Here is a 22,159-nt window from a genome sequence, read left to right on the forward strand (position 1 = left end):
GCCGGGCCGAGCCGGGCGGGGGAGGAGGGAGGGAGGCAGCGAGGGAGGGCGGGAGCGGCCCGGCCGCGCGGCCGCCCGCCCGCCCGCCCGCCCGCCCGCCCTGGTGCAGCCCGCCGTGGGGCCCTGCCCGCCGCCGCTCCTCGCCGCCATGAGCGCCGGGCAGGCCGCGGGGGAGGCGGCGGGCGCCGCCGCAACCCCGGTGCTGCCCAGGGTGCTCTCAGCCCTCTTCTACGGGACGTGCTCCTTCCTCATCGTGCTGGTCAACAAGGCCCTGCTCAGCGCCTACAGGTGAGGGTCGGCGGCGCGGGCCGGGCCGCAGGCCGCGGCGGAGCGGGCGGCGGGGCCTGCGCCGGCTCGCCTCGCCTCCGGCCCAGCCCTCCCGAGGGCCGGCGGCGGTGCCGCTCTCCTCCCGGTGAGGGCAGGTTGTACCCCGCTCCCGAAGCGAAGCGGGGCCGCGCCGCGCCGCAGCGCCGGCCGGGGAAGCGTTTTCATCACCGTTAGTCTAACCCAGGGGCGTTGGTGCAGCTCGGGTCCCGGGGCAACCGGCTGGCGCACCGGCACGAGCGCCTTAGCAGCAGAGATGTTAGGGAACGCGCTGGGGCCCGGGGCGGTTTCTGCCATTTCAGATCCCGTTTATGCCCAGTAGGTGCCCCTTCTGCAACACTGCCCGACCGCTGAGCCGGTGGCAGGCGTGCTTTTGAAGCCTGTGAGTGAGCCAGTCTTTTCCTCAAAGGCCTTCCGTTATTCCCAGCGCCGAGGCTGGCGTTTTGCAGGTCGCGCCAGCTCGGACCACCCTTCAGGGAAACAAACAGCGTTTCCCCTCACTGTTCCCGCCGAACGATCTCGTTGCCTTCCTGCAAGCGCCTTTCTTTTCTGTGGTGGCCAGAAATGAAAGGTGAACTTTAGAAAATCTCTTAACCATAAAAACACTGAAGAACTACGTCTGTGATTTGATGGGGCGTCCCATACGGAATCGTTGTCCTGTAGCTGTGGTCCTCTCACCATTAATATTCTTAAAAGGTTTGCTCTGGTTTTGCTGTGTTTAAGTCATTGTGAACTAAAAACAGAAAAGGAAAAAAGCCAACAAAACAAAAGGAAAAAAGTTAAAAACCAAAACTTGCCGCTTTTTTTTCTAACGGTTTTCTAATAGTTGAGTGCTATTCGAACACATAACACCTGTATATAACGACTCCCAGAAATGGTACATGAGGCATGTTGAGATTTTGCTTTATAGTGGTTTTCATAATACAATTTGCAGCTCCCTATAAGTCCCTGGCATATGTCTAGCACATCTGTGAAAGATAGTCAAGGACAGCATGCCCTTCAGTAAGCCCAAGTTTTGTATCAAGAGTTTACAGCATTGCTGGGAATGTTTAGGGCTATCTGCAAATCAAAAATGGCTGGAGAAATCTGTGTAGTACAGATGAGTGAAGTCTCCATATTTATATGGTGTAGCTAAAGTACAAACCACAGTTTAGGTGTCACACGATTATAAATGGAAGTCCTGTTTCTTTGGGTTTTTTTCCCTTTTTCCCCCTAATACCTCTATGTCCAGGATTCTCTTTTGCTGCTGACTGCTCCTAACTCTTTATCTGTGTTACGATTCCAGTGTTACGATTCCAGTGGCCTTCCTTCTGCAATTTCGGGCGCTTCTTTCTTTTGCTAATACTGTGTTCCTGTCCCAGTGGTGCTTATTTGAGATGTATGTTTCTCAGCACACCATGCAGTAGTATAGCGTATATTCCTGGTGGCTTCTGTGATAAAGAGCTGCAACCTCAAGGAGGCTTGATAATGGAAAATTACAAAGCTTGTTCGGAACGTGGACCCTCCTTAGGCATTTGTTAGTGCAGATGTGCACAGAGAATGAAATGGGGTTTATTTAGATTCCTTGAATGCAGATTTGTTTGTGACCATCCCTGACGGTGCAGTCCAGCAAAATGCTGCATGACTCCTGGGAAGCAGCAGGAGCTGTCATATTCAGGGAGTTCCTTGACACCTAAGGCTTCTGGGCAAAGAGGCTCCAGACACTGCTGGTTATGGCATAAAGCAGCCATCCATCGTAAATAACTTCTTCACTTGTATTTCAGTATGCATACAGAGAATTAGCAGTTACTGCCACACCTTTATTGGTTTTAACTTTGTGTGGAATTAGGGAAAAAAATGGAGCCACTTAGGGTCTTCAGGTGTCCTGCTAAAGTTTCTGCTTTCTTAACATTCAAGTACCCATGCTTTCAGCTAAAGCTAACTGAAGGGGTGTGGTAGGAATTTAGCTGTTTTAGCAGACAATAGATGTTTCTACAACATTTACCTAGGTACTTTCTTTTCACAAAAACATATTTTTAGTGTGTTTGGGCTGTGGAGATAAGCTTCCAAGTTAGGGCAAGTGCAAGAGGTTTAACTTACTATACCATCTCAGGATGTATACTGTATATGTGAGGCCACTCAAAAAATTACACATTGTTAGAGTTCTCCAAGTGTGTTACCTTCACTTACAAATATTCCCAAAACAATGAGCAATTTAGAATTGATCAACTATGCCTATGCTATGTTAGTTGGATGCAGCTTGCGTTTTGCTACAGAAATAAAATACTAGGACTCCAATAAGTGTAGCAGTTCCTGAGCTCTTCTGAAAGACAGGCCAGTCATCCACATATCCAGTTGTTGACTTGGTGCTAAAATTAAACTTTTTTTTTTCTTTTTTTTCCCCTTCTTTTTTTTTTTCCTTTCTCAGTATTAAATATCTGTTTATGCTTTTCAGCTTCCCATCACCAATGTTTCTTGGAATTGGACAGGTATGTTCACAAGTAGATCATACTAAATGTACTCATTATTTTGTAGGTTAAACTAATGTTTGCACAGAGATATGTTTAAGGGGGGGAAATCTCTGTTATACAGCACTGCTTGTCTTCTGGATTAGATACGCTGTAAGGAAGAGTGATTTGTTTTAGTGAGATCAAGGAAGTTTCAGCTCAAGTCAAAACTATTGCCTGGGAAGGGTAACGTAAAGGACTGGAAATGCCATTTATTTCCCCTTGTAGAGATCGGTAATTAAGAGATCTGGCCTTCAAAACTGTCAAGATTTGTTCTACCAAATGCATAGATCCTATGAGAGTTCTGGAGCATTTGTGGATTATATGCAGAGGTATTGCCCCTATCTGTAAAAAACCTGTATATTTCCTTATAAATATCTCCCCCCTTTCCCAGCAGTTTTACAGTAGGACTACCACACAATTTTGGTTCTTTGTTGCCTTATTTGCCTGTGGGCAATTTGGAGTACTGCAGCAGAAATAGTTTTTTGTTATTTTTGTTATTTTAGTAAAAACAAACCTCAAACATCTGTGTACATGGTCAATAAAGAAGAATGTGTGACTCTGCAGAGGGGTAGCTGGGAAAGATAGAGCCTTGAAGCGAGTGTTGTTTAGGCAAATTTAAAAGAGAGAATATACTTTCTGCCAAGGTTGCAAACTAAGAGTTAGTGAGGAAGAGGTGAAAACAGGGTACTGCAAGTCTGACATCTCTGCTGTTTGGTGCTGAAGAGAGTAAAATGTCTTGTAAAGTCTTTGCTGTGTGAGAGGGGGAAAGAGAGTTTCACACATCCAGACGGCTCAAGGAACCACACATCATGTTTCAGTGGAAGCCAAAGACTAGCAAATGTGGCAGTAATTCATGTTAAGGGCAATAATATGGCTTTGTTTCTTTGCAGAACCTAAGACTCAATGGCATTTCCATTTTTTGTTGACCGATCCTTCCAGGACTTCCCTGAACACTTTGTAAAGTGCATATAATATGGTATAATGTTTTAGTCTGCAGAACATGACTCTACCCCATTCTCTAGATAGCCAATTATTGTATTTTTGTATAAAGGAAATTTTAACTTTTTTTTTCCCTCTCTGGGGCCATCTTTAACTCTTATGATGTGGGATTGCTCAGATATTCTCCTTCATTCTGTCTGTATCATTTCTTCCTCATGTTGTCAACAGACTGATCAATGCACAACTCCTGTCTTGCAGTACCAAAAAAGCTGTAGGAATGATTCCGCAGACTAAAGAACACTCTGAATGAAAATAACATGATTATTCTGGGATCCTGTCCCGTTTATTTTCTCAGCTCCTTCTCAGCACGCATTGTTTCACAGGGTGCCGCTAATTTTCTCAAGCTAGTAAAACATATGACTATATTGTACTTTTAAATAAATAGCTGGCAAAATTGATAAGAATAAAGTTATTCCAGTTTATTAATTGCGTGCTGTGGTGTTCTTTGAAAGAAATATGTAATACCTAGCATTTGTCAAATGCATATAAAGATTTTTCTTTGAAGGGGTTCTTTCATTCATACATTACAGTTTTACTCTTACATGACTTCTTTTTTCTTTTTTTTTTAGATGGCAGCCACTATACTTATCTTGTATGTGTCAAAATTAAATAAGATTGTTCACTTCCCTGATTTTGACAAAAGTATACCTGTTAAGGTAAGGATTGTGTAGGTCCTGATATTAATAAGAAAATGTTACCTCTTATAGTGGCATTCTTTCTTATGGAGACAAGATATAAAAGAAGAACAGAAAAAATTTTGCATTTGTGATTGTATCTTTGTTTCATTTAATATTGGATTTGATCATTTTAATTTCACTGCAGTATTCTGGCCTTTTTTTTGTAGAGAAATCTGGTGCCATTTTGTTATGCAGTAAATGGGAAAGGGTGCTGTACCTTCATACAGCTGGACTAACTCTTTCAGATTCCTGAAGTATTTTTCTGGATGTATACAGCTCCCCGTGGGATCAATGGGACATCTGTATTTAAGAAAGAATTTTGATCACAGCATGAAGGGAGAAAGTGCTCCTTGGAAATTTGAGTGGGACCTGTGATAAAACAATAGAAAAAGGATAGGCAGTAGACCAAAAACCTGAACAACAGTTGACTCCAAATGTAAGATTTATGTTCCATAGGAAGGGCTAAAGTAGTGCCCACTGAAAACACTGTAGGTGGGGTCTAGCTGCATCATACAGACCTTAAGTGTGTATGGTCTAAAGAGGCAGGACAGAGAAAATATGAGAGGATCTTTTATTATCTCAGATTGGGAACTAGGATCTGAAATGACTACAGCAATGATCCGTGTAGATTTTTGCATCCGTATGCAATGTTGCTGGAGCTTTACTTTGATGCATAAGCCTCTGGATTTATATCTTGTTGCAGGGTATTGGTCAGTGTTTGGTCAGAGATGCAGGGAGTGTTAGCTCCCACCTCTGCTACAGGGCTCAGATATCATAGCTTTTCAGGCCAGCATCTTCATTGCAGAATCTTGTCTTACTGTCGGTTATGAGGTTTACTATGAACATCTCGCAGGCATTGGTGAATGCTGTTTATTCTTAATGCATGTTGAAATCATTGGCATTTCTGCATGTGAAAATCTTGTAGGAATATCTATAGCATCGATTATAAAGTGGACAATCCTTGTTTTTTTCCAAAATATGAAAGAAGAAGGTTTCCCAGTAGGTAGTTTTGAGTTCTGTGTATAAAGAACTTGTTGAGACCTTGAGGAGTTTCTTCCCTCCACCTCCCCCAGTCCCACTACTCTCCCTCTCTGCTGTTGCCTTCACTTTAACATCAGTACAAAGGCATTAAAAAAATACAGCACCCATTTTCTTTGTCCGAATAATATCTATCCTTTGGAAGACTTTCCTGGATATGCTGGGCGCAGTCAGCGCTGCAGCATCCAGGACTTGCATATTGCTTGTAGTGCTGGATTTGACTAGTCACAGTGAATCAGCTGGATTGCTCATTGTTGATTTCTTTACTTTTTAAAGCACCCTTTGACTGAGACTTTATCCTTTTGACAACTTTTGCTTTCATTGACACTAATATTGTCATTGCTTTTCACTCCCAGACTGGTTTATGTCCTCAGTGCTTTCAGCTAGAGTCTTAAGTACTTATTTCAGTGACGAAGCTTTGGAGTTCTTGACCCTTTTTAAGTAAATGTTTCATTGATCTCTGATGTTGTGCTGGATGTTGTAATTTTGTCTTTACAGTAGACAAATTTCAGAGGAAAGAGAAGGTAATGTCAGCTCTGTTTTCATCCTATGAATGAAATAAAACAAATTTTTCTAAGTAAAAATTTGCAGGAGAGATAGTGCATTGCAAATTTTTTGCAAAGTTACATTGACAGGCTGAACATTTATTGTTACTTATACTCCTGGTTACTGTATAGTCCTACTTACTTTTACTGTTACTTTCACTTAGAAGCTAACTTTATTTAACTGTCGTTAACTTCTATGACACTTTTCTCCTCTCTCCTCTTTGCTGTAAAAGAAATGCAGAATTTTTAATGTAGATAAAATGCAGCCCACTCCTCCGTGTGCTTTTCCAGCACACAGTGCTTTGAGAGGGCGTAGCCTCCAACAATGTCTCCCGAAACAAGTATAGGCACAAAAGCAGCAGCTATTACATGTGTTAGGATAGAGGATTTGTTTTGTCTTTCTGCCATTTCAGCTCCACTTGACTGATAGTGAATGGGACTAGATGTACACACCACCTTTGTCACCTTTGATTACTTTGGTTGGTTTTAATCTTTTGCAACTTTTCTGTAGTGGGAGAATTAACAGCTTTGAGCTGCAGCTGAATATTGTGTAGGGATCTCTGACTTCTTGTACATTTTATTAAGGCTCTGAAGTTGTGTTACTGTTTCTCTGTATTGTGTTAGGGCCCCTATGTTTCTGTGTGAGTCAGTCTCATTATGCTAGAAGCTGGAAAAGGTAAAGTTTAATTTACCACTAAATACTTACCTTTCCTCTCTAGTGTCTCGCATAGCATAATTTGTTGGGTAGATCTAAAATGGGGTGTCTTCCAGGAATACTAATATATGTGGAGTACCTAGAGAAGCACAGCATACTTGAAGTTTATTCATTCTTTTATTCCACCTGTTCTGTTGCTTATTTAGCTACTGTTATTAATATTACTTTTATACCTAAAATTCAAATATTAGGATGGGTATTAATCTGAGGGTAACAGTAATTAAAACTGATTAACATTTACTCTAAATGGAGTCTGAGTCTCATTAGAGGTAGACTGCGACTCTTCTAATGAAATCAGTGAAGCTGTAGTGGTGAATGGTCACATGAACAAGAGCTGCAGATCAGTTTACAGCACAGTTACATTTTTTTCCTTAAAAAAACCCTCTTTCTTGCTAAAAGTACATCTGATATTACAGTTATCAAATTCTATCAAGTAAAGTTTCTTAACAGTGCTTCAAAACATAATAATCTGAGTTGTGCTTTTAATTTTATCACAGTTGTTTCCTCTGCCTCTGATTTATGTTGGAAACCACATAAGTGGATTATCAAGTACCAGCAAACTCAGGTACAGTAAATGGAAGTTATAAGTAGACTGTTTGGATTTTACCCTTTTCTTTGTGGGGGTAAAATATAAACACTAACGAAGAGCATTGCATAGGGACTGAAATGCATATTAAGTCTGGTAATTAAGTCTAAACTCCTGGTATTATTCTTAACCAAACATTTGATCTGTTTACAAGTTATATGCTTCTTTTAAGCGGAGCTTAGCCGGGCCTGTACTGACAGAAAATCACAATACTCCCCTGTGACAATGAAAGTGCTTTCACTTTCCTGTCACACCAAAGCATCCAGCTTTTCCTGGGTGTCCTAACCAGAGAGTTTGAAAGCTATAAAAAAGACGTTTTTGAAGGAAGGAGAATAAGGGAAAGATTTGTACCATGATGTCAGTGCAGGTTATTCAGGAATCATGAAGAGATGGGAAAACTACTGTGCAGTAGGGTGGTGGCGGTGGCCTAGCCCTGCTGAGCACCAAAAGCAGGTTTTGGGGAGATTGCTGAAGGGTTCCCGGGCACCTGTATGCCCATAAGCGTAGATCCATGAGTGTTGCTTCCATGCTAGTGCTAAAAAGGTGTAAGTTATGTAGAGGACCTGCTGTAATAGATGGAACGACCACATTTTCTGTGGCAGAGGAGTGCAGAAGCATGACGACTGCACCAGGACTGCAGGATACAGCACTGCCATTGTGGTGGTTTCTTGTATGTTATTACAGGCTCCTGAGGATTTGGTAGTAAGCTAAACCAAAATGGAGATTTTTGCAGGTTTTCAGCATTTCATAACTTTAAGACAGATGCTGGGAGAGAAAATGTATTACTTTTAATTTGTTTACATTTCTTTTTATTTATAGAATTAATTTTCTCTGACTAGCAACATTAAACACCTGATTATGCAAATCTTCGTTGTACAAATTCAGAAGTTGTTCCACTGAAGTGACTGTTCAGGCAGACATAAGGACTTTGGCAGTACTGTCCTTAGTAGCACTTCAGCCATTGTCAATATGGAAGTAGTTTCAATTCTGTAAAAGTTTGATTCATGGGTTCATCCTTCCCGTTTCCCTAACTGTAACTTTAAAAAGTTTAGTAGGTTATTTTAAACATGAAGTGTACCATGTCCTCCTCCTATGGCTGACATACCTCTCTTACATTTACTATTGGTAACTAATTTTTATAACAGAAAAGTAAGAATGGCTGCAGTGTTTCTACAATTAACATTTTGTTACATTGCGTTTTGTTATATTATGTGAGGTTTACATTATGGAATTTTCTACCTTATATGAGTTGTCTGTAAGGTGTAGATGATCTTATGCTTAACTTCAAAATGTCTGTTGTAAAGTGATTAAACTCTGTGTTAGGATTTGTATAATCCATTAATGCAGTTGCTAGTAGTTATCTAAACAGAGGATTAATTGGTCCATATGGCCATACTGTCAGATTTCCAAAGTGTCAGATGCAAGTGTTTTCTCAAATCAATAAGGTTTCCAACTGTATTACTTTCTGTAGACCAACAATATGTTGTTCAAAAGTAGCTGTTTGTTTGGTAGTTGCAGCGGGTCCCACCTTTCATTTTCCTTGTACTTTCTCTGATTTTTTCTTAGAGATTTATTTTATTTTTTGCAAAGTACAGCTTGTCTACTAAGCATGTTTGCTTTGTATTTTATTTCTGTTATATGTTTTCAGAGACAGGTTTATTGCGTGTCCTCCAGGTTTACAATAGAAATCTTTTTTACTTACCCTGCCCATGAATTCTACAGAAAGAATTATTTCATAGGGGCTATGCTAGGTAGAAAATAGCTTCTATATTCCATTTCGCTGATGCAGCGGGACCTTTTAGAAGGTAGCCAATTGCATTGTTTTACAAACTGACAAATCTTCTTATTTTTCAGTGAGTTGATTATCTAATCTGCCCCTAGTGTCAGACTGACATTTTTTAATGTATGCTATGTGGCTGGGAATTTGTTTTGATTGCTTACTGTTGGACTAATGGTTTCATCTTCTGGTTAGTAAAATCAGATAAGAATTACAACATAAAAATGCTGTTAATCTGATGCTATGCTTGGATTTTTTTTTTTTTTGACAGTTTGCCGATGTTTACAGTGCTCAGGAAGTTTACCATTCCACTCACTTTACTGCTGGAAATCATCATACTTGGGTGATCCTTTTTTTTTTTTTCATTTAAGATACCTTTATCTTAGATCATATCAAATGGATTACTTGTGCCATCTCATCAGAATATTGAATGAGTGATTTTTACTGACAAATAGAGAAAAGCAGAAAGTGGTTTTATGTAGCTTTTTTTGAAGACATAGATACATATTAGTGAATACAGGAGGAAAAAAATTCAGCTTGCTCTAATTTACACAGCTCATTCTCTTGACTGTTGCAGAAGAATCAGGTAAGCAGAGCACAGCTCAGACACTTTTAGTGGTTATGGTTTGTGTGTCACCTCGGAGGCCCCTAAGCTACAAACTGCTTCAAACAGACAGATCCTTATGTCTCAGAACAGTGATGACAGTATGGCAGTCTGCTTATGTAGCTTTCTGGTTCAAGTCTAAAAATGTACCCATTTAATGAAGCAAAGTGGTATCTACCAGTGTGCTGTTAGATCAGAAAACTCCTTAATTATGGATACCTCCTTTATTTTTAATGAGAAATCAAGAAGTGTATGCTATTGCAGCTTGGGATCACTAGTTTCAGTTGTACTGACTTGGAAGAATAGGAATATAAATACATCATACTTTGTCACCGTCATAGTTCTATCTATTGGTTAAGGTGAGGTCACAAGGGGAAAAGCAGCTTGCTGAAGCTGAACCCAGGCAACATGAGAGTGATGGTCAGGGGAAGGGCTTTTCAAAAAGCCTCCAGGTAGACTGTTATCTCCTTTTGGCTGAAGCAGCAGTTGATCAATGTGATTTGTATTTGGGGATGCTCCGGGATTCTTTTCTAGTTGTAAGTTCTCACATGGAAAGCAGAACTTGCTGTCTTCTCCTGTTGGCCTGAAGACTCCCGCAAGCAAGGAAAATGCGAGTCGGTGAGGTTGTCATCAGTTCTCAGCTGGACTACAGCAATGTGATGTATAAGTGCAAGCAACATCCTAACCAAAGGGAAGCTTGAGAGCAGAACACTGTATTCATACAGACTGCCGCAGTGTATTTCCTCAGGGCTGAAAATGAGAGGACTCCAGAGAGTCTATGCTGGCTTAACTCAGGATTTGAAAAGCAGTCAAAGTTTGGGTTGTTACTGTCTAGAGTCATTATGATAAAAGCCTAATATATCTAGAGACTGCATACGGCTTTGTTGTTGGGACAGTGGTCCACAGCTGTGCTTCTTTGACACACAGATTTCTGCAAGAGCATTGTACATTTTGTTTTGATGGATCTTTTCTCACAGGCCAGCTCAGAGATGGGGACTGGCCTGAGAGAATGACTAGCAGAATGTCTGTAAGGCACATTGCAGTATAGTGCAAAAATAAGTACTTAAGACATTTATAAATAAAGTAATACAGGTATAAGAAGCAGAATAGTTTTATGGTATGTTTTTCCCTACTCTGTGGCAGTGCTGATGTAGACATAGCGAAGAATATCATAAGCTTCTGTGCTTTCCCCTTCAAGTACAAGGTTTCAGTTTGACTTCAGAGTAAGTACCTATTTGAAAAATAGCTGAGCTAGTGTGCTGTACAGCATCTTCCCCAAGAAAGGTGGGATGAAAAACTCCATGAGATATGTGTAGTGATTTTCCTTTATTGGATTACTGGAAGACACTGAAGGATGTCCATTATGAATATCAATACACAGTAAATTACAGTTTGTTTCAGCGCTGTTACTTTAAACCTTTAATCTTTACTTTTAAAATTATCTAGTAGGAGAATGGTCACAATGCTTTTTCAGTCTCTGTTGTCAGGGTCAAGGTCTGACAGTGTGGCACATGGTCAATCACATTGCTTCTGTAAGGTTATCAAGACCTTGCCCTCCTGTTAAATATTCTGTGATTACTAATCACTTTGAAACTTTTCAGGCAGACAGCCATTTAATCTCCTCTTCAAATAATGAAAATGTGAACTGTCTAATTTTTGCCTACAGGAAACGATACCCACTGAGTATTATAGTCAGCGTATTTGCCATCATTCTTGGGGCTTTCATAGCAGCTGGGTAAGGTTTTCATTTGTTATACAAAGTCATGTTATGAGAGGAGGGACCACAGGAGGACTTTTTCCTTGTTAAGTGCCAAGTAAACCTAAGTTGAGATCAGTTACTCTGGATTAAGTTGATTTGGAAAATCTCTCTACTGACATCATTGCGAGGTGCAGGAATGCAAAGGGAAAAATTAAACTCCAGCTGGAAGTATTTGGGTGCTTCTTTCCCCCCTCTAGGTTTTCCGTGGTTGCAGGATCATACATGAAGCAAGTTAAAACTGTGAGGAATGCTGCTTTTATTTCATAGTAGCAGTGTATTTTAATAATCTTAGAAAAATATATTCTTGTTCTGCATAGAAAGACTGATTTTTTTGTTGTCAAATATTGTTTTGAGTTAGGCAGTGTGTATTTTTTAAATCACTTTGAACAAGTTCAAATGTGCGATTGAGTTCACAAAGCACTCATCTGCTAGTCCCCTCTGTTTTCTTTCTGTTTGAATATTCCTTTACTTAACTGGAACTGTAATGTTATTTTTTGTCTCTTGGATTTGCTATGTACAAAGGTGAATAATTTCCATGTGATGTGACTCAGATAGAGCCATGTCCTACTAAATGAATTACCCTATATCCATGAGGTTACTAGTCAAAACAGAAAGGATGACAATATGTCTGGTCTGACTATAAAAAACAAGTAGTTAGACTTTATTCCATAGTTACTTTTTGTGTTAAAAGAAATAGATAAGTATGCTCAGTAATAATTGGACAGGTTGTCAGGATTGAGGCAGATGGAATTTTTCAAAGAATGAAAACTGAACATTTCCTGCCACTTCCGCACTAAATACTGGAAACTCTCTGATGACTCATTTATGATGGTCCTGTGACTGGAGAATTGTAAAGTACTTTGATTTACAAAGAAGGCTTAAAGCAAAACCTATGACTTGCTGGAATTCTCAGAATTTGTATTTCCTCATTTATGATATTTCTCTAGGTAAACAAGGTAATGCAATGCTTGTATACTGTTTGCTTATTTACAATATACTATTTCTTTCCCAGGTCTGATCTGTCTTTTAATCTGGAGGGCTACACCTTTGTATTGCTAAATGATATCTTCACAGCAGCCAATGGAGTTTACACAAAGCAGAAAATCGATCCAAAGGTAACTGTGGGTTGATTAGGTTGAATTTAACATTATGACAATATGGTAACAGTGGGTTACTTATTATATGACTTTATGAACATACAGTTATGAACTAATAGTTTCATTTGCTTTCATATTTTAGTTGATATATACATCCTTAATACAGAACAGCTGGGGAAAAACTTGTTATTAATATCTCAGGCCAGGCTTAGATAAACAGTGTTTTTGTTTTCTCCCAAGTCTTTTAGGCAGAGTTTGTAGTGGCTTTAAAACATTGCTTTTGGCTAATAAAATAAAATCAAGCCAAGCCAAAAGCAAATTGTTTACCTGTAAACTTGATATATATATATCTAAGGAAGGTGACTTTTTGACTAGAAACACACTTTAAGGGGGGTTTTTATGTTACATAAACTTGTGGGTAGGAACAGAGACCTGTCCAGTTTGAGTCAAGAACCACAACAACTGATATCTTTTTTGGCTATCTAAAAGCAAGTCTACACCAAACCCAGGTATGCCAAAGAATTAGGTGATACCTTGATACATTATACTTTATGTAAACATTGAGCAGGCTGCTCTTCAAATACAGTGCCATGAAAACACACCAAGCTATAGCAAAGAGCAGTCTTGGAGATGCTGGATGGATGTTTTGTCACTGACTTTTGTGGTTTAGTCTGTACAGTGGAAATATATATCTTTTAATAATCTCAGGAGTCACATCAAATCCAGACTCTGTATTTTTCTTAATGAGCAGCACTTAACAGCCTCACAGTTTTCTACAAAATATAGGATTTAATTTTAAAGCAAGAGATAAGCTGGAGAGATTTGCTAAGTAACATGGCCAAATCTGGAGGAAGGGAAGGGTCCTTTTTCATTCCCCTAATCTTCTGCTTTTGTGTCAGGCAAGTTAACCAACAGGATATATATCCCTCACATTGCTTGAAGTTACATCAGTTACCAGTGATTACAGGTGCTCCATCTAGGAGTCAGACTTCATTAATTTTCCTGTTATGCTGGCCCCAGGGAGCCACTCTGCCCTGTGCTTTCGTGGTTGATTTGCAGTAGATGGAATGGGTAATCCCTTGGCCAGGCAGAGACTTACGTGGAGTCTAACATAAAGCAGTTCTGGGCCAGTGCCTTGGGAAGTTTCTGACTAGCTGGTGTTGTACAGAAACTGTTCAGGGTATAGCAGAGTAGTAATATTCTGCTGAGCATACAAAGTGACTGAAGTGAAAACTCAGCTCAGTACCCAACTATCACAAGCTTGTATTTTAAGTTGGAATGTATTATGTTTTGTCTGTTCATTGACAATAATGTCAGAAGGATTGCCAGAGTAATATTTAGTATTTTGCTCCCAAATGGCTTGTAATTCCAAACACCATGTTTCATTTTTCACAGGAGTTGGGAAAATACGGTGTCCTTTTCTACAATGCTTGTTTCATGGTGGTTCCAACAGTTATTATTAGCTTTTCTACTGGAGACTTTCAGCAGGTAAGGAGCAATATTACATATCTCAGACTGATAATGGTATTTTGTTCATTTTTTTCAGTTGGGGGTGGGTGGGGTTTTTTGTTTGTTTGTTTTTTAAAGAGGTAATCCTACCTCCATGTTAGTGACTAGTATTTGAAATATGTGACTTGGACTTGCCCTTCACAGGTAAGAACTTGTAATTATTCACTCTAAGGAGAAGCTGAATTTGTGTGATAGCCCTTATAGGAGTCTTTGTTTAAGAACTAATGTATGACTGGGGACTCTCAGCTAGAGCAATTGGTTGGGAATCCAGCTGCACTGTGTGATTGCCACATGCTCTAAAATGAGATTGCAAATACAAGAACCAGACAATTTCCAGTCCTTCTCTCATTCCGATGCACAGAACAGATTCCTGTTTAGTCTCAGTCTAGTTTAGTAACCTACATTGTACATTCTTATAGAACGACAGCATGACTCTCCATAGCTAATCATAATGCAGTATAATACTGTAGGCAGTATGTCCTGGCATGTAAAGTATCAGACCAGGAGGTTTGTGTTTTTCTGGCTCCCTCATGGACTTGCTGAGTTGCCTTTTTACTACCAGTAAAATGAGTCTAGACATTTGTATTCCTTTTTGGAAATCTTTGAGATTTGCCACTGAAAATTGTTACAGAGCTTGGGGGTGTCATAAATCATTTCAGTGTCCATGATTTTATCATGGTGTTCTTAGAAGGCTGCGTTAAGTGGAAAAATTGTCATTCCCCGAAAATGATGGATTTAGGTATGCTCTGAGTGTGAAATCTCTTCTTGTGACATCAGTCCAGCATGACCTTGTGCCAGTTTAGGAAAATGCAGCTAATGCCCTTCTTGGCAGATGTAGTGGGGACCAAGTTTGTATGGCTGTAAGATTTCAACTACTTTCCCAGCAGACGGGCCTGGAGGCATTTTGGGAGAACTGGACAGGGAAGTCTACCTTGTTGCTAGGTTTATTCCGTGGGAAAAATAGAGTGTGTTGTGCCCACATGTTGAATTGGCACAAACAATTTAATGCTTAATTGCCTGAAAAGAATAAATATCAGAGAAATGCATAGTGCCTATTTTGCATACGCATTGGCTTGATTACTTAATATTAAAATTCCCATTAAATGTTGTGCATAACTAGTGTCAATGTGATGCACAGAGATTAAATCACAGAAAAAAGGGAGAAAATGGAAAAATACTGATGAAAAGTCAACAAATCATTGTAGATAACATGTATTTAGCAGATTTTCAGGCAATAGAAGTTGGCTTGCTTTTACCCTAGGAGAGCTTTTTGCCTTGGTCCATCACAGACAATGCACAGCATGTATCTTTTGCCAGTCAAAATATCAGTGCTGTGTCTATATGACAGGGAGATTGCTTCTGCTCCTCTAGCTACTTCTGGAATGGTAGTTACCACATCTTGTAGAGGCTGCAGTTTGTGAGTGTCCCAGTTATTCACTTGTCCTTCACCAGCTGGCTGACTAGGAGGACAGGAAAGCACGATACAATGGAAGAGAAAGGAAGCCCCAGAATGTCTCTCAGTAATACTTTGCAGTTTGTTTTTGCACACCAGCACAATTCTAGCAGGCCAGAGCTGCCCGAGATCCCTCTAATCTGTTACCTCAGGTGGTGGAGGCTCAGCTAGCCACAGCTCAGCATGGACCAACAGCCTTTATCCTGTTTCTCAGGGATGTGTTCAGCCTTTGCTGAGTTTTGTGCTGATAAGGGTGACTTTTAACTACCCAGATTAAAATGAGGCATATCCTGGAGTTACTAAGAATGGAAAAGAACCTGTGACATGTTTCTTAGTGACTGTTGTGTTGCACTGTTTGTTTGTTTGCTGCACGTCACTAAGGAGCAGACTTCAAAGTGATGATTTAGCCTTTTCATTGACCTTCATTGATGAGAGGCCTTTGTAATGCTTATTGAATATACTTTTGAGCTCAAAAATGCAGGCTTAGACCTTGAAAGCTGTTCATGAATGAATATATGGTATGAAATAGATTTCAAGGAGATTACTTATTTGCTTTTTCTCTCTGTCTCAAATCAACACTATTTATTATATAATATTAATCACAGTGTTTGTATCTGTATCAATAAATATAAAACCACTAATTCTCTGTATTGTATTTATATTTATGGCTTGCAGTGTGCAGTTTTTTATCTGCACTGCTATACATGTTACAAGAATGTGTCTAGGTATCATGGGTGCTGTCATCCTGTTGTCTCTGAAGTTAAATGCATCAAAATGTTTCTAGTAGTAACATAAGTGTTTCATAATTACAATGTGAATCAAGTGTATTTTGTGATTTTGCACATTTTCATATTACCTACATTTTATATGTGTTTACAGTTGATGATATAGCACATAATTCTTGCTTTCTCTTTTTTTTTTTTTTAATAGGCAACACATTTCCAGCACTGGACAAATTTTTTATTTGTCTTTCAATTTGTTCTTTCCTGCTTGTTGGGGTAAGAACACAGGGCAATCAAGTAAGGCGTTTTAATGACAGTGTTTCAAATTGCAAATCTCAAATGTAGGACTCACTAATAAGTTATGTTAAACTTCAAAGAAAATATATTTTTCTCCCAGGCTTCTGTCTTGTCTTTTAATTATTTCTAATAGCGTAAATAACTGTTTTAGTACTATCTGTGTTGTCGACCTCACAGGGCAGTGGTCAACAACATGACATTTAGCTTTTTACTTACTGTACTCAGTGTCTGTCTGCTGGCCATCTCTTCTGATTATCTAACTTCTTCTTTGCAGTTAATAGAACCTAAGCTGTTTAGTATAGGAAGTGTTTCAGTTGTTTGTTCTTTAAAGTACCTGGAAAAGTGTGGGACACTCAAAAGTAATGAAACAATGCTTTGTTCCTGTTGGAACTGCAGTCAAAGGAAGAACAGAAAAATGTGTTGGATCCTGTTCTGCTCTTTCACATGTCACCACCCAAGGGGTCAAAGTAACTTCAAGTACTGACATTTAAGAAGCACTGCTTCTTAATGAATGACTCTGCTAGTTGACTCTGCTAGAGCTCAAGCAGCACATTTTAATGTGTATTTTGAGTACTCTGTATATGTATATCATTAACTTAAAATACAGATCCACGGAATCTTATTTTAGGGTTTGGAACAGGTGGGATTGAACATCCCAGCAAAATACTGATCCAGAAAATGTTGAAGTTTTCAAACTGTTCCTAAGCTTCTGAGCTCCCTGGGAGGAATTCATAAAATTTTCTCCTTTACTTTATCTAGGTTTCTCTTGATGTATTCTACTGTCCTGTGCAGTCATTACAATTCTGCGCTCACAACAACAGTAGTTGGTGCCATCAAGGTGAGTTATGGAGCAGAAGAGGGAGATGAGAATGCTCAAATAGGCAGGGAAGAGGATTGACTCAGCAGTGATCCTGATAATGCTTTGAGCTGGAAACTCAAAATGAGGGCTAATATTGAGACACTGTTTGTGCCAAACAAGGTCACACCACACAGTGACCTTGTTTTCTTCAATTGAAGCTCAGGTATTTCCTACAAGAGAATCTTGAACCACTTTTAATTAAAAGATGTACATTTAACCACATTTCATCAGGTACTGTCACCTGCTTCAGTTCTTTATCATGTTACTGTGAGTTAGTCAAGGTGGCCTGGTGCAAATCCACTGCAAACTGGTAGAGACTAACCCACTTTGACTTTGGGCTGAACTAATTTCCATTGCAGATAATACATAGGGCATTAATAGGTAGAGAGTAATGGCTAAGCTGTAGTAAGGAGTGTATTGCTTGGTTAACTGCTTCAGCCTCTGTGTCAGAATTTGTGTTCTAGCTGAATGGACTATTTAATCTTGGTTTGTATAAATTCTGGTCAATTTGATCAACACCAAAACATGCATGTCTTAAAAACTGAACTTCATGTCCTTACAGTCTGTTTTCTCTAACCCAGTTTAATTTCAAACCAGTGCAACTTCCTCTGTGTTGATGAGGCCAGCATTTATGAGCTGGGAACATCACTGACTGCCCAAGCACCTTTTTGTAGGCCAGTTTGGAGGGAAGCACAGAGCTGTACGCTGGAAGAGTTTTAGCAAAAGATTAAACTTGTGCAGTTGTGGGCCAAACAACTATTTGAATCCAAACTAGCTTAGGCACAGGAATAACAGTCCTCAGGGTGCTCCCTTGCATGGGTGACTAAGGAAAACAATACCTCTACCATAGCAAAAACCGCAAAAGGAAGATGGTACTTCTCATTCTACAGTTGGTTTTTTTTTTTTTTTGAATGCTAGCAAGATTAATCTACTAGTTTCCATTCTGTGGCCGTGAAAGTGTTCTTTTAAATTTTATGTGTCTGCATTGAACCATTAAGATAGAGCAATAGTATTTCTATTTTCTGAGCAATAATAGTCTTTGAGACATTTTGAACAGCTTTAAAATTGAGAAGCGCTTTATGATGCAGTAGTCCCCAGTAAAAACAGGTAGAAATTATGTCACTGTCTAGGCTAGCTGCTAAAACATTTGAAACCAACAAAGTGTTGGTAAAATGGTCACACAGTTCTATAGCTTTCATTCTGTCTATAGGGGACAATTTTCCCCAAAATTGATGGGAGCGGGGTGAGAGGTAGCATCTTTAACTTTAAACTGTGCCTGCCTTGAACTTGAGCCAAGTGTTTTCAATGCACATTTAGTTGGCAAAGGAAGGAGGTAACCCTTTTAAAACAATAATAAAGAGCTTTTATTGTAACTTTAAAGCATACTTTTTATGCTTGACAACCCAAAACCTGCTTTTAAGAAATGGGATTTGAAAGGAGCCTTCTAAAGATTAAAAAGAAGTACATTTTCAGAAGGTGGCCATAGCTCCATTTTGCTTAATATCAAATAGCTGATTTTCTTTTTTTTATTTTCTTTCTTTTTTTCCCCCAGAAAGTCACTCTCAGTGCATTGCATGCATTTAGAAAACATACTGATTTTATTATTTTATTTTGCTGTTACATTACCCATAAGGCTGACATCCTGTGAAACTAATTTAAATGCTGATTTTAGAGTGGCCAGCAACAGAGTATAGCTATTTCCTTAGAAAAGTAAATTAATTAATATTGGTTTTATTCTTGGAGATGAAAACTGACTTCAGTAAACGCCTGGCTTTTGTTTCCTTTCAGAATATATCCATCGCTTACATTGGGATGTTGATTGGTGGAGATTACATATTCTCTATATTAAACTTTATAGGGCTAAATATTTGGTGAGTGGAACTTGAATAGCCTTTATTTGTTAAAGCTGAAAATTTCTCAGTGAGATGTAGTTTTATGTTTTGTTTGATTTGGCCTACTTGGGTGATGCAGTTTTGCAACTATTGGCCTGAGGAAGCACTGCCTCAGGATGTAAAGTTCATTACAATTAGTTATGTCTTTTCACGTCTGTTTTCAGATATTGAATCTTACTGTGGTAGGGTCTTAACTATGGAAACATGCCTGCAGTTTTACTATGTGGGATTGAGTTCATTCTTTTTTTATGAGCAGCGGTTCTGAGCTGTGAGGCTTCCAAGTAAAAGCCAAGTGGTGTGGGAAGTGAGTACACTGACTGAATGAGTTGTGCCCGTTGAATGAGTTATAACTTGTGAGTTGTTACTCTTTGTGTTTGGATGAACTGTTGGAGCGACTGATAATTGATCTTTGTCTCCTTGGGTCTACTTTCTCAGATGGCTTACATGCTCTGAGGCACTCCTAATTTATGCTAGCTGGCATTCTTTAATCCTTTGGAAGGAAGGGTACATACCTATAAAATGGTATGTACAACATCAGGTATCTCTGACACCTCTGTTTGTTCTCTTTTCTTTAGTATGGTGGGAGGACTGAGATACTCGTTTTTAACCTTAAGAGGAAACAGCAAGCCTACGCAATCTGGGGATGAAGAGAATGCACTTCCTGAGTCAAAGTGTTAGCCAAAATGCCTGCCTTGAAAGAGACTGAAGATACAAGTTTGTTTAGCATTGCTGAGAACTTAAATAAGTATATGCTGGAACATATTTGGAACAAGAAAAAAAAATCTACCTCAATTGCCACAGACGTGCACATAATTCATTGGTTCAGAAATATTCTCGTACACCATGTTTTTTACATGTGGACAAGTTTAATTTTAGCTTTTTTTAACACCACAAGCTAATTTATAGGAAGGAATGCCATGAGCAAATCTCAAGTTCTAAATTTCTTCATTTACCTGTACTTTGGTGCTATCTGTACTCAAAAAGATCTGTGAGTTCTGTTTCAGTGTCTGCCAGTACTCTCTGAGGCAAAACTCCCTGTAAAGATCATGAGGGTTGATTCACCATTGCCTTATACCATATGCAATCTTTGATATCAGTGAAGAGGTGAAAGATGCTAGTGATTTAGAATGATTTCACGTATGCATTTGCTCACGTGTAAGTCATGTAGAAGATATGGGGCAAAGAGGACATGTGGCCGCAGATTGTTCCTGGTGTAAGTGTTGACTAAAGAATTCAGGATATGGCCTAGTGCGTTCAGTATACATGGAGTAGACGTTCTCTCTCAATCTTTTCCTCATTCTCAATAACATCACAGTGTTCTGCTGCAGTTGTCACTGTTGTTATAAATGAACCCTCATAACTTTGCTGCAGGATCAAGGACAGAAGGAAATTGAGAGAGGATTTTTTAATATTTAAAAAGTTTTTTGTGTGTGTGAGCCAGTACCAAACAGGCGATTAGGAGAGATAACAAAGGTAAATCTATTTTTGTTTAGGTACGTTCATCTTTTTATATCACGGTCCTCTCGTCTGATGTTTTGTCTATAACTACCTTTTAATGCTGCAGAGAAGTGATGCTACAGTGTACAAACTACAAGAGAGGAAACTGATTGATAAATGGAAGGCTAACTTGTGTTTAAATGAGGAGAAAGGATCAGTGTCCTGTTGCGTCTTCAATATGCAGTGAAAGCTTATCTGGTACTAGTTTATGCTTAAAATTCAGAGCAAGGAATCATAAAAAGCCCAGGGGCTTGCTACAGTGGGCAGGGCTGGTCCAGTGGTTAAAAAAAAAGGTCCAGAATGTGGCGATCTGGGTTGTCATCTAGGACAATGATGGCACAGCTCTGTATCTCTATTTCCTTCTCTGAAAATACAGTTGATAATGCTTACCTGTGCCTCTGAGGTTATAGCATTAATCTTTGAAAACACGGTAGAAGCATTGCAGCACTGGAAGACAGCAGAGTAATTAATCTTGTTGAAGTTCTCAATTCCCTGCAAGCATGAGCCAAGATTTTTTAAAATAATCAAATCAAAAAGATTTTGGAAGACCTTGACGTGTAACCAGGGTGGTCTAATGACTTGTTTGATCCCCACTTGAATTAAAATACAGCTAAATCTGAAAAGCGTTACTCTGTGTGTAACATGTGAATGACCAGACTGGGTTAGATCTAAGAAACATGTGAGTAGCTCACAGCAGAAGCTTCAGGGCATGGCTGGGCTGCCCACTGCCTGCATGGATTTGAATGGCAAGAGGAGCAGTGACTGCAGATACTAGAAGTGGAATTTAAGGGCACAGTCAAAGCGGAAACAGAAGTCTGAGTTATCCCATTTCTCACAGCTGGCTAAGAGATGTGACTTTCATTTTCTACCTATTGAAGAGCCAGAGAGGGAAGGGGTTGCTGCAAATATTTTAGAGAGATCTCCTGTTTTTAAAGATTTCCTTTATACTTAAAAAGCCTTCAATATTTTTTAGTCTATTCTTTTGTAGGACTCCTCTTTCTCCAGATCATCTCTACCTCCAGGATCCTAAATATTGAACCTCAACTCTCTGCAGTGGGACAGGCATTGGAAGGTTTTCATTAATTACAAAATTATTATGAGAGCCATTTGATTGCAATAGGGATGGACACACAATGGCACCTGCTAAATAAGATGTAGTTCCCACAGAGGAACAGCTGCTGTATGCATTTAATTCGTTAATATTTTGCTGTACCTTTTATAAATAAAGAGATACAGATTACAGTTTTAATGAGTTTTTCGGGTTTTGTGTGGATGGACATGTACGTAAAATGCTTTCCAGCACGCATGCGTAGCATGAAT

The 22,159-nt window shown here is 39.3% G+C and overlaps 1 protein-coding gene across 3 annotated transcripts; it reads left to right on the forward strand.

Moving 5' to 3' along the window:
• Nucleotides 1–79: 79 nt before the first annotated feature.
• Nucleotides 80–22,088, forward strand: SLC35D2 (solute carrier family 35 member D2). 3 transcript variants are annotated; one of them, XR_008233383.1, is made up of 13 exons: nt 80–288; nt 2,759–2,792; nt 4,382–4,468; nt 7,285–7,352; nt 9,422–9,493; nt 11,421–11,489; nt 12,526–12,628; nt 14,006–14,098; nt 16,503–16,570; nt 17,351–17,429; nt 19,239–19,321; nt 19,507–19,646; nt 19,918–20,056. XR_008233383.1 is itself a non-coding variant. In XM_052776193.1 (12 exons), the coding sequence occupies exons 1-12, from the start codon at nt 149–151 to the stop codon at nt 20,018–20,020; spliced, it is 999 nt and encodes a 332-aa protein (XP_052632153.1). In that variant the 5' UTR covers nt 80–148; the 3' UTR covers nt 20,021–22,088. The 3 variants fall into 3 exon arrangements, 2 of the variants coding, with proteins under 2 accessions (XP_052632153.1, XP_052632154.1); XM_052776193.1 differs by lacking the exon at nt 19,507–19,646 and having other exon boundaries at nt 19,918–22,088; XM_052776194.1 differs by lacking the exons at nt 19,239–19,321; nt 19,507–19,646 and having other exon boundaries at nt 19,918–22,088.
• Nucleotides 22,089–22,159: the final 71 nt, after the last annotated feature.

This window comes from Harpia harpyja, chromosome Z (assembly GCF_026419915.1).
Source record: "Harpia harpyja isolate bHarHar1 chromosome Z, bHarHar1 primary haplotype, whole genome shotgun sequence".
Classification (NCBI taxonomy): Eukaryota; Metazoa; Chordata; class Aves; order Accipitriformes; family Accipitridae; genus Harpia; species Harpia harpyja.

What these genes read in the sequence shown, in the direction of transcription:
- SLC35D2 (XM_052776193.1), top strand. Translation starts at nt 149, where the DNA reads ATGAGCGCCGGGCAGGCCGCGGGGGAGGCGGCGGGCGCCGCCGCAACC. An exon ending in CTACTGGAGACTTTCAGCAG is followed by an intron (nt 14,099 to 16,502) that starts GTAAGGAGCAAT and finishes TTTTTTTAATAG; the next exon opens with GCAACACATTTCCAGCACTG. An exon ending in GTTCTTTCCTGCTTGTTGGG is followed by an intron (nt 16,571 to 17,350) that starts GTAAGAACACAG and finishes TACTTTATCTAG; the next exon opens with GTTTCTCTTGATGTATTCTA.